Source organism: Lissotriton helveticus, chromosome 7, assembly GCF_964261635.1.
Source record: "Lissotriton helveticus chromosome 7, aLisHel1.1, whole genome shotgun sequence".
NCBI classification, from domain to species: domain Eukaryota; kingdom Metazoa; phylum Chordata; class Amphibia; order Caudata; family Salamandridae; genus Lissotriton; species Lissotriton helveticus.
Genome location: NC_136068.1, coordinates 17,284,527 through 17,297,552, shown reverse-complemented (window position 1 = coordinate 17,297,552; position 13,026 = coordinate 17,284,527). Strand labels below are relative to the sequence as shown.

The following is a 13,026-nucleotide window of genomic DNA, read 5'->3' as shown; positions in this document are numbered from 1 at the left end:
CAGCGGGCAGGGATCAGCAGTATATGCGCCAGCAGACAAAGGCAATGAACAGATTTGCTTCAAGTACGTCACTACTGTGCCGATGCTCAATATCCATGCAGGATGCAATTGTGCACTGCTGCACAGAATTGACACGGGGCATGGGAAGAGTGACCTCTGCGATGGAGCAGATGCTCAACACAAACACAGGCAATGCTAGTGACACGGGTGTGGAGGAGACAGAGGGGTCAACCAGCAGGAGTGGCTCCAGCACACCTGTACCGGAGGTGCGCAGGAGCGACCGGCGCAGCCATGCTGAGTCAGGCCCCAGCAGAGAATCTGAAAGCCAGGCACATCAATCGCGCAATGTAGTGCGTGGACGTAAGCACTGACCTATGATGCAGATCCACACTACTGCACACAGTGACGGCAACTGAGCAGGAGCAGTCATGGACATAGACTTTGATGTACAATGCCGTTTCCGATGTGACAATGATGATGTAGTGAATATTAAACTACACTCGTCAAACACTATACCTGTCTATGTGTCATACATTATCTAGAAATATCGACGTGTAATTTCTGTCCATCTCAATCTACCATCTATTGCTGCTGGTCCTGTTGCTTGGGGGTCTGCATGTTCTTGGTCATCATCAATGTCCTCGTGATGTGTCACCTCCACCTCTGGGCCTTCTTTGGTGGCAAGAGTGTGCAAAATTGCACAGGTCACTATTATCTTGCAACACAGGACGGGGGTGTACTGTCGAGCACCTCCACTCTTGTGGAGGCAGCGGAACCTGCTCTTGAGGAGTCCAAATGTTCGCTCAACTCCGTTGCGAGTTGACCTGTGTGCCACATTGTATCGCCTTTCGACTCTGTTAGTTGGGTTGAGGTACGGTGTGAGCACAAAGGAACGCAGGGCATATGCACTATCGCCTAGGAGGGAATGAGAGGTACATGAGTTAAAATCACATGACACATTCATTTCAGGATGTGTAACACTTATTTACCTGGTGGAGGACCTGAGCACTCCTATATGCTGAATTTAGGCTCAAGAAATGAAAGAAGGTGTTTGAAAGCTCAAAGTTTTTATTCACTTTGTTGCATGCATGAGTTGGTTCATAATTCTGAATCCAAAATATTTTTGTTACACAATAGTTGATGTGCAATCAATTGTAGACAATTCCATAATCAAACCATCTTGATTGTATGTGTGGAAACATATATAAATATCCCCGATGCATTTCGAGCTGGAAAGCTCTTCTTCAGGGGGTCCACATAATCTAAAGAAAAGTGTGAAATGTGGGAGGTTATTAATAACAGGGCCTGATGGTAATGGTAATAGATGTTAATGAAGGATTCAAATGTGCGGGTAAAACGGCGAAAAAACATGCAGGTGATTAGTATCGGAAATATAAGGGAAGAGAAATACATGAGAGTGTGTCAATAGTCGGTGGCAACTGAGTGATATAATATCCCGAAGGTAACTTATTTTTTTCCTTTCCTACATCTCGTTGGACATTTTTTCCAATTTCTTATTTACCGATTCGGTAAATAAGAACTCGGTAAATAAGGAATCGCTAATTACCGATTCGGAAAATATGTACTCGGTAAATACAGATTCGGTATTTTACAGATTCATATTTTCCGATTCGGTACATTTTTGACTCCTACATCTCATTTTCAAAAGACCGGTCGGTAACGGCCGATTTTACAGATTTCGGGCCGTTACCGACTGGTATTTGCCTACCTACATCTGGCCCAAAGTGTAAAATATGTCAAACACTTAAAACGGTGAAAACACCACAAAATCACTACACACAGGTTCAGAAAAAGAAAGTATGATTTCAAAAATAAAACAAGACCAAAATGATAAAAATATAAGTAGAAGTCAAGAGATGACTTTTTTAAAGATTAAATGAAAAAATAGTGCTTAGAAACGGTAAATGCTTAAAGAATTAATTGGTCTCGCTGGACCGGGACAAAGTTAAGAGTTCAGACCGACTGTGATGGATAGCGGGCCAGAAACCGCTTAGCAAACGTACTTTAATCCTGGTTGCAATCAACGACATGTGGGGTGCAGCCAAGCAATGCGTCTTTGTCTATCCTGCAGACAGAAGATTTGTTGGTGTTCTCAAATGAGAAGATGGTGGTTCACTGGTCCTGAGTGCGAAGTGCCGTTTCCAAAGTGGTGGTAATGCAGCGGTTCCAATGTGGCAGTCCCGATGGCGATGCAGCCGTTCCGAGTGCGATTGGCCAGTTCTGTTCCTGCAACAGCTGTGATTTGTAGATTCTGCTCTTGCAGCAGAGGATGCATCGGTTGCACTGGAGCAAGCCCTGGGGTTCACTTCCAGTGAACCAGGAGCAAGGTTAAAGACGTTGATGTCCCTGAGTCTTTGAAGACAGGAGGCTAGTTAATTAGCCCTTAGAACCACTCTGGGTCTAGTGATGAAGGTCCAATCAGACCGATCAGCAGAATGCAGAGAGCACAGCCTTGCAGAGCAGCAGTCCAATAGTGTGGCAGTCCATAGCACAGCAGTTCTTCTTGGCAAATTGGTTTCAGGTCCAGACGTATACTCTGTAGGATAAGAGGTTCGAAGCCGATACTTATACTCATTGTGCCTTTCAAGTGGGGGTGACTTCAAAGCAGGGTCTTTGAAGTACTAACATTTATTTTCTCCCCGCCCTGGCTCCACACTCACCACAGGGGGGTAAACAGACCTTTGTGTGAGGACAGGGCCCAGCTTATTCAGTAGTAAGAGTGAGGCAGTGCCCAGCTCCTCCCTCCCGTCCTCCAAGGAAGATGCATAGAGTCACACCCAGCCTTCCTTTGTGTGTGGCTGTCAAGAGTGAACACACAAAGTGAACTGTTGCCCAGTCAGTCATCAGAGACAGGCAGCAGACATCGCATAGCTAAGAACAAGAAAATGCCCAACTTTCTAAAAGTAAAACACACAAGATGATGGACGGAATGTTGCACAATGGCAAAACATTCACCCCCAGTCACAGATCTGGGTTTAATCCATCGTTATTTTGCTCACCAAGCCACCCCAGTTCAGACATGGCCATATGCAAATCAGTCTTGACCCTGTGCCTCATGGGAACAGTCCAGACCGAACTGCCAAGCCATGTCTTCCCTGGATGGGAATCAAGCATCCTAGGACCGGTTTCTGGCTATCAGCCGTCTTCAGCCCGGATAGCTTGACTCCAGTGGCTTAGTGAGCACGGGAAAAGTGGCATTTTTAGAATGGTAACTACAAATCCAACTTTGAGATTTTGTGTTAATGTTTGAGATTGTCCTGGGTGGGGTGGGCTACAGGCCTCTCATGCCCTCCTGCTAAGTAGATGTGTCTTTTTCTTGACATGAGGGCACATATTTGTGGGGACGGTGGTCATGTAGGGGGTGGAGGAGACCCGATGGGGTGTTGTTTATGTGTGGTTGTTAGGTTATTGTACGAGGCACTTGATTTGAAGCAGATGCAGTGCAGTGCTAATATACTATGCCGAGGTCACATAGATACTAAACACTTTAGTCATGGCACAGGTTAATATGTCAGTGACCTCCAGACATTCCATAATAACCTAGAATGTCAATGGGCTGAACAATAAAGTCAAGCAAAGCCTGGCTGTGACAGTCATCAGATGCTTAAAACCTGATGGAGACTTCCTTCAGGAGACACACTTATTATGGACCCAGTGCTGTTTCATTGGTCAAGGGCATACTCTACATTGGTCCATGCTGGGTTTATCTCGGGCTCTTTGGAAGTGTTAACTTTGATCAGGAGATTGACTCCTTTTCAGGTTCGGAATACCGGGATTGACTTCCATGGGACATACACCACACTGCAGGGCCTATGGGGGAGGGGGTGGACTGATGATATACTTATCATTGCCCATCCACCCCCATGCTTGCAACAACCTACTTTAGACAAAGTCACCGCCATATTGCTAGAAAGAGGAATCTTTTCTTCATATTTTGGGGGAAGGTTTTAATGATGTAATGGCCCCTGAGGTGAACAACTCAGGTTCCGCCCCGGTTGCGCCTAGGGAGATGTAATTGTCCCATTTTGCGAACATGCTGGGTCTGTCAGATATTTGGCACCACCATTGCCCAGAAGATAGAGGGTACTCATACTTCTCTGGCACTCCCTGGGTGTTTTTTAGATTAGACTATATCTTTGGCCCAGCAGGTGAAATTGGTAGGATTGAATGAGCTGATTCCCTTGCTAGGGGATTGTCAGATTATTCATTGCTCTGGACATCACCAGATCAGCGGCCCTCCCATCCAAGACAGGGATGGAAGTTGAATACCTGGAAACATTGGGATGAGGCATTATCACGAAAACTGCGAGTAGATACTTTGTGAAAAATTAAAAGTATGTGGACTCCTCCATAATTCTTTGAGAGGCCTATAAAACGGTACTCCGGGACCGGGCTCAGGGGCTCAGAAAATAATTGCTCATAAGAGAAGGAGGGACACAAGGGAGATTGAGGCAATTGAAGGTCAACTGGTGCACTTAGAATGGACTTCCGGGCCTTTGTCTGACCCCCTGATTCTTAGGAGGATTGCCACCCTCTGCGCTGACTGCTGTGCTCTGGCACATAGAGAAGTGGTGAACCAAATCCTGGCCACATAATACTGCCTTTATGTCTAGAAGATAAAGTGGGTAAACTCCTGGCATGGCTTAGCAAGCCAGAGGCTGAGGCCTGCCGAGTATAGTTGGGGAGTTTTGCCAGTTAATAAGAGGCCTTCAATAGAGAGCACCCCCTTGCCAAGGCCCAACAAATTACTGATGATCTAAACAACGTGGTGGGGCCGGTCCTCCCTCTAGAGGATCGTGTGGCCTTCGATGAAGAAATCACACTCCCGGAAATACAGGCAGCTACAGCAAAACTAAACTCTAGAAAAAACCCGGGACCAACTGTCTCCCATCTGAATTCTTTACAAGAAACTCCAGGATACTTGGACCTCATCGCCTCAAAAGGTTTCTCGCGGTTCAAGAAGGTGGAGCCCTGTATCCGGACCAGCAACGGGCTATGATTGTGGTCATACACAAACCAAGGAGGCCAGAAATGTGCTGCAGATCTTAATGCTGATTTCCTTGTTAAATATTGAGAAAAACCTTTGCCACAGATCTGACCACCGGGCTCATTGGAATTCCATCTCCCTTGATCTATAGGTACCAATCGGGCTTTATCCCAAAGGGGTCTGCTAGATATAGTCTGTACAGGCTGCATAATTGGCTGGCGGCAGTTCATCCCCAATGAGAACTCCTTGTGTTCCATTCCATATATTCCAAAGAAGGCCCTTGATGCCATTCACTAACCGCTCCAGTCCGGGATCTTGGTGAGATTTGGTTTTGGCCCCAAATTACGAGCCTGAATAGTGCCACTCTATCGAGAACTCGTGGCAATGGGGTCCTTTCCGCAGAGTTTCCCATTAGGAGCCGGATTAGATTAGTCACCTGTCCCAACATCTGTTCGCCTTTACTGTGGAGTCTCTAGCCAGCCTGGTCTGGAGTCATGTAGGTACAAAGGGTTTGCCAGTTACTGAGACTACCTTGGAGGAGGGAAGGTGTTCGCTTTATGCAGATGATATTCTTTTGTTCCTCACCTAGCCAGTGGAGATGATCCTAATGGTTTTCCATTGGGATAAATCAGTTTTGTGCTCTATTGGTTGGGATCTAGACTTATCCACCCTTCCAGAGTTCCAATATCTTGGAAACAAATTCATTCTGCCGGGAGATTTTAATTTCCATGGTGAAGATCTTGCAAATCCAGAAGTAAGCAAGATCGTTACTAGTCTTAGTATATTCGGTCTTCCTCAAAGGGTGCAGGGTCCCACTCATCGGGCCGGCCACGCTCTTGATCTGATTTTCACTAATATGGATCACCTCAGCAGCTGCCCCCCATGCCCACGAGCTTCGACTGACCACTTCATGGTCATGTTCACTTACTAACCCCCAGTCACCCAGTTTTTCATTCAAAATAGGGAACGGAAGCGAAGGTATTTCGTAAATCCTGGAATAAACTAACCCTGGAATCTTTTAATGAAGCTTTCCATCCTCGTTCACAGGAGGGTGGATCGGATGATCTTGATGTATTAATAATACTCGAAGGCCCTCGATCTCACAATTCCCCAAAGCTTACATAGCGCGTCCCAGCCATGTCACTCCGCGCCCTGGTTTACACCCGAATTAAAAATCAAAAAATCAAAATGTAAGACCCTGGAGAGTATCAAAGTGGCTAGATGTACTTATATCAGGGGCCAAATGGACCAGGCTAGCAACTCCGCCAAAGCCGTTTTTAACATAGTTAAAGACTTTGGGGGTCATTAGGATGGTGGGCGGACTTTGTCCGCCCGCCACCCTAACGGAGAACGGGACCGTCCACCATAAGGGCGGGGGTCCCGTAGGGGGAATTAGGATGTGCCCTACAAAGTGGCGGGCACATTCTACATGTTTAGCATTGTGGCGGGCGGTGCTCTCTGCACCGCCCGCCACAATGCTAAACATTACTGAACGCATTTGCATATGCAAAATGGCAGGCACCGCGCGGTGCCTGCCGCTTTGCGTATGCAAATGTGGGGGGTACCATAGGTACCCCCCCTGTGATCCCCCACCTCTCCCATCATCCACAGCACACACCGCCTGCCTTTCCGTGGCGGCATTGCCGCCGCGGAAAGGCCCCGTACACCCACCATTGTAATATGGCTGGCGGTGTCCATTGGACACCACCACCATATTATTCCCTTTCCGCCGCGGTCGCAAGCGGACCGCGGCGGTAAAGCGGCGGACAGTCTTTCCGTCCGCCGCGCTCCCCCCGCCATCCTAATACGGCGTGGGGGAATCCGGGCATAGGTGTCGGGCGGATTGCCTCCGCCAGGCCAGCGGTGGCTACCGCCAGCCTGGCTGAGGCAATCCGCCCGACATCATAATGGGCCCCAAAGTATCACCCCAAGCCTGTAGATCAATTCCGGAGGAATCACAAGAAATTTGCGATGCATTAGCGACCTATTTCCATGAAAGAATTATGTCAATCTATGCGAACTTCCCAACTGGAGAATCCCATAAACCGCCCCTCCATTTGGACAAGATGAACCTGAAATTCCATTAGCTAACATCTTGGATCAGTTCGAAATAACCACTCTGGAAGAAGTCTCTAACCTACTATCGTCATCAAAATCCGGTTCGCCGGGTGATCTATGTCCCCCAAAAAATATGGCCCTTCTATCACCCAGTTGTGCCCCGGAAATCCTCAAAATCATTAACATTTCGACTCAAGCAGGCATTATTCCCACTGCCTGGAAAGAGGCATATGTTAGGCCGATATTGAAGAAATCTATAGCCGATCCTCGGACGCTTAGCAATTATCGACCTTTATCTCTTTTACCTTTGTTGGCCAAATAACTAGAAACCATCATAAACAGGCAGCTGAGCGCATTTCTTGAATCCAATAAATTCCTAGATCCTTCTCAGTTGGGATTTTGGCCATGCTTCGGCACTGAGACTGCCATTCTCGCAGTAACTGACTCGTTGAGGCAGGTGATAGACGCTGGGGGATCCACTGTTTTGATTTTGTTTGATCTCTCCGCAGCATTTGATGCCATCTCTCATTCTATGCTCGCGGAGAGACTATATTCATATGGTATCCGAGGCTCAGCCTTGAAATGGCTCAGACACTTTTTGTCTGATAGATGGCAAAGGATTATGCCAGGACCGTATTTCTCACAGAAATCTTGCTGGATAAGGGCGTCCCTCAGGGATCTTGCTTAAGTCCGACATTGTTTAATATATTTATGGCTCCCCTAGCAAAAATTATCGAACCATTTGGATTCAAGATAATCTCTTACGCTGATGATACTCAGCTGGTGTTTCCAATCGGTATCGACTTGGAGGATGAGAAAACTCGATTTGCAGCAGGTATGCTTGCAGTGTCAAACTGGATGACAGAGAACTGCCTCCAATTGAATCCTAGCAAGACCAAGATTATGCTTATGGGTAAAGCGTCTATGATTTGGACTCACGAGTGGTGGCCGGACCAGTTGGGAACGGCTCCCATACCGACCCAAGCTGTAAAAAATCTTGGATTAAAACTGGATCCAACTCTATCTATGAAGAATCACGTGGCAGCCCATGCTTAGTCACCACCCCCTTTGGTACATGACAGACTCCAATGAGGAAAATACTTTGAATCAACATTTAGGATAAGATCCTATGCATGTGTAGAGTATATATACTATAGAGTATATGCAGATTCCCTACCCCACCCAACTCCACAGACACAAGAAAAATTACTATCATTAAAGAAAACCTCAGTTGAAAACTAGCGTGCAGCTGTAGCGTTTTTCTAGTCCACTCAAAGTCTGATAGCAAAGGCTGAAAAGGATCTGCCCCTAGTACCTGTAGCAAGAATGTGAAATTTGAGGATATAAGTTAAACTTGCATAGGGTGGTTTTAATAAACATATAACTTCCAGGAAGTCAGCACTACTGGGGTACCAGCAGTGTGTTCTTCCTAAACAAGACCAGAATAACTATATGCAAAATAACGAGCTACTGAAAGCCAGAAAATGCAACAGCTACTGGCAGCCTCCATGAGGAAAATGGGGACCTCAGTTTTACCTCCCACCGTCTGATTCAGGAAATTGTAGTGGAGAAGCACTTGAAGCCATCACCTGGTGAGGGTCCTTGTGGACACAGGTTTGTTCTGCTATTAAACCCTTCTAGAGAGTTTTACCTATATTGGAGGGAAATATAGACACCTTCAGGAGTTTTATTGAGCATGAGATCCCAATAAAATCAGACAAAATAAAATTGCTCACATAGCAAATGCATAGCACAATCAGGTAAAATATTTGAGAACATCCAGGTTACAGAGTCCTCTAAAATTCTAGAGAGGGAGGGATTTGACCTGTAGAATAAGCAGTCCAAATACACAAAAACTGAAAGCCACACTTTCTGAAAGTAGAGTTTGAAGACATGGAACGGTATCTTCAATGTCTACACTCTCCCTCGCTTCCACAGAGCGTACAAGAATTTAAAAAACTGCAGACCATACTGGCAGGCAGATGGCATTTAAAGGGTAGCTGGGCCTTCCTATCGCAATATGGATTATTAATTGCTAAAAAACATGTGCACCCTATAATGTTGTCCTGAGCTCCTGACTAACCCAAAACTGAGGCTGAGAAGTGTCTTCATGCTGTCTTTTGTTTCTTCCTCACAGGCCGCAGAACTGACCGCAACGTGTGCACACCCAATCCTCTCCCATGAAGAGAATACCTCCTATGGCTGATACTATGCACGACTCTCTTTGATAGAGTGAATGGATCCTACCGCTTATACTATGTACGACCCTCTCTGATACATTGAATAGATCCTATGGCTGATGCGATGTATGACCCTCTCTGATATGTTGAATACATCCTACGGCTGATACAATGTACGACCCTCTCTGATACGTTGAATACATCCTACGGCTGATACAGTGTACGACCCTCTCTGATACGTTGAATACATCCTACGGTTGATACAATGTACGACCCTGTCTGATACGTTGAATACCCCTGCTGTGTATTTCTGAAAGGTAGTATGCTGCCTTTGCTTGAACAGGCTTGTTTTTGTGCAATACATTTATTTTAGAAATAGGTTGTACATGTTTTATTATTCAGTTCTTCTGTTAGGAATTAGACAGAACATTTCCTACAAGGTTGCAATAAATGGTGCTGTATTTGCTCTGTGGTCGGATAAATCATATCATAAAAAACAAAATTTGTTGTTTTGAAAACAGAGAGGACACAGTCACAAAAAGCAAAGGTCCTGAGGCGAGAAAGACCTCTGCTGCCAGGGATGTAAAACAAATACTTACATATGCCAGGGATGGGGCCCCCACAATTCCCAGCGATCTCTTATATATCACTGTGCTTCTATAGTGAGGGTAGGTTTAGGCACAACTGTCTTCTAATATGGCAGGCCTTTTCATTGTGTACAGTTTGCTAATTATGTTAGTGACATTGTTGACTTGTACATGTCATTTGAATGCAGAGCAGCTATTGCAAAATAGAGCACAACAGTTTCAATAAATATTACAAGATTTCCTCTTGCCTCTATTCTGTTCATTGTCGGTACGTATGAGTGAGCAAACGAAAGGTGATTGCCTGCTCCCGGGATGCCTGGAAGCGTCTAGAGTGCGTGCTCTGGGGTGCCACATTAACTATTACTCTGTAAAGGTTGGGAGGGCAGGTGCAGCACTATAAGCTAGTCTTGATTTGGGCTCAGAGGTACTGATGTGGTATGGTGACTCACTACCAACATACTGATGTTCTGTGGCCCTGGACATAGTTCTGTTTTTAAGCAGAATCCCTGCAACAACCCTTAGCTGATACATTGAATAGATTCCACTTGTATTGCACCGGTTTTAACTCAGCATGACTTAATAGTTTGAAGCTTTTTTTTCGTATAACATTGGATCTTCAATAATGAACTTGTTTGACCTACAGTCAAATCTCTCCCTACTTCTGCCAATACTACCTACTGGTAAAGTTCCAATCTTATGCTAATTCTGTGCTGATAACTAATCACAATTCTCGAGATAGCTTGGAAATAATGGCACAGACAATGAAAGAAACAACTATCAAAGGACTGATAGACCTAGAAGTCCTTTCGCCTCTGTGTCAACAACATAAGTAACCTGAATGACTGGTGCATATGTAAGTTTCAGAGCTGCAAGAGTTATAGCAGAATGATGAGTCATTCAATCTCGGTCCATGGCCAGTGCTGACCCTGAGTGACACATTGAACGAGAGGGTCCACCATGTCTGGTTCTCTTTGCTGTGTGGAAAGAGTGAGAGTCTCAGGACAGCAATGCTGTTGTATGCTCGACAACTTCTTTCCTTCCTTCCTGCACCTTAAAGCTTAGATGTGAGGAACATGCCTTGGCTTGATCCATATCCTTGGCTTCAGAAGTTCTAATCTGGACCTGCGGCTGAAGAAAGGCTTTGCTTTTCAATCACACATGTGTAAGTGATTATCCTGAGATGTTCAGCGAGTGGCCCTGGGTGTTAGTTCCATGTTCTACAAGGCCCTGCTGAGACTGAAGGCAGTCTTTCCTGAACCACAGTATCTAACAATGCTGCTGTCAGCAAAGTTATATCCTAGAAGAAGGGGACATGGGAGAAGGAGAAGAGAAACACAGCTAACGTCTCTAGGAGACTTTTCTCAAAGTACAGAAAGTAGACAGAGGCTGTTGTCTGATAGAATATTGAAGCTCAGTAATATCCTGAAAGAAGGGGAAATTACATTAATATCATCTAGTGTTTTTATTGTGCTATTATTTATCCTGACCAATCCAGAGTGTTATTTGTTTCCTACATGGACCATTGTTGTTTTCCCTATGTTAGCTAAGTTGTCCACATAGTAGGCCACATTTCCCTTGCCCACATTACTACATAACACGCTTGCTTTTGTGCCACATCGAATTTTCACAAAGAATCTGCATATATTTTTGTGTTATGTTCTGTTCATCGGATTTAGTCTGAACACACCAGACAAGGTCAAACAACAATGCCCCTTGTTATTCTCTCTGGTCTGACATTGGCACTTAGACATAACAAGAGCATGCAGCTGCTGTTTGCGAGCACACATGTCTTGTCATATAACTGAGGACATGGGTTCTGAAAAACACACACTGAGTGAAGATCTTGAAGCAAGAGCGCTGCGTCAGCTGAGATGAAGAACATCCACCTATGAATGCCATGGTACAGGGTCAGCTGCTAATCCCAGTGATCTATAATATATAATCATTTAGCTTCAATAGAAAGGGGGTGGTTTAAGCTAATCTGTTTTATAACATGACAGGGCTTTTTGTGATATATGGTTTGTTAACCATGCTGATGATAATTACGGTGTGCTTTTGTTGTCAAATTGTGGCACAAATACTGCATCTTAGAGCACAATAGTTTAAATAAATATTATAAACTTCCTTTGTGTCTCTTGTTTATCCTATTGTGGACATATACAAGTGAGAGAGCGAAACGTGTGTCCTGTTACTGCGATCCTTTAAAGGGTCAAGAGTACTATATTCTGGAGTGTCAACTCACTTGTTTCTCTGGAAAGGGTAGGAGAGCAAGTGAGGCACTATAGGTATTCGGACTCTGGTTCATAAATATTGCAGTGGTATGGTGACTCAGTCCCTACCAGCTGATGTTCTGTGGTCTCAAGAATAGCTGTGTTCCTGAGCAGAATGTGCAATAAGAGAGAAAAGAAACACATCTAACTTCTCTAGGAGACTTTTCTCAAAGTACAGAAATTAGACAGAGGAGGATGTCTGATAGAATATCAAAGCTACAAATATTGTGTGAACACAACATCATGTCAGAAATTTCGAGGCCCAAAAGATCAGATTTATTAGTGTATTCTCTCCTAACACAAGAAATCACACTAAGGACCTGAGTCTCAAAAGTAACTGGCACTTTTGTTTACAATTTTTTACTATCCACAAAGGTTTCTAACGAGTCGTATCTTTACATGTGTGGAGTCTCCAATTTAAATTATAAAATAACTTTGTAAATTGCAAACAACCTTGGGGCATATTATCAAGGGGGTTTATCTCCGCTTTTTTGGCTTTAAAAGCCAAGAAAGCGGAGATAAAATGATCTCCCTATTACCAAGCTGTCGCTAACACCAGTTAGTGACAGCTAATAGGAGATAGCGACCATCTTGGGCCCCGCTTTGCATGTCAGTGATATTTATCACTAATGACATGCAAAGTGGGCGTGCCAAGATGTTAGCGACTGGAAACAGTCGCTAACATCGCTATCTCCTATTACCAACTTTTGGAGATATTCGCGCTAAGCGCGAATATCTCCAAAAGCTAACACCTGCCCTGAGCAGTTCTTCACCATGTTATCCAATGGGAGGTGGATAACATGGCTAAGAGCATTTGCTCGATAATGCATGAATATCGCGGACTTTTCAGCGATATTCATGCATTGCGGCCGTTTTTTATCGCATTTGCGATAAACCTTGCTAATAGCAAGGTTTATCTGCGA

General features: G+C 44.9%; 1 protein-coding gene across 1 annotated transcript in view; it reads left to right on the top strand.

Moving 5' to 3' along the window:
- The window catches only part of LOC144767941 (uncharacterized), a 116,570-nt gene extending 104,613 nt beyond the window's left edge, over positions 1-11,957 (top strand). The window contains exon 8 of the mRNA XM_078651284.1: positions 9,204-11,957. Coding sequence (XP_078507410.1) covers positions 9,204-9,216 — 13 coding nt within the window. The 3' untranslated portion in view covers positions 9,217-11,957. The remainder of the gene's footprint in view (positions 1-9,203) is intronic.
- Positions 11,958-13,026: the final 1,069 nt, after the last annotated feature.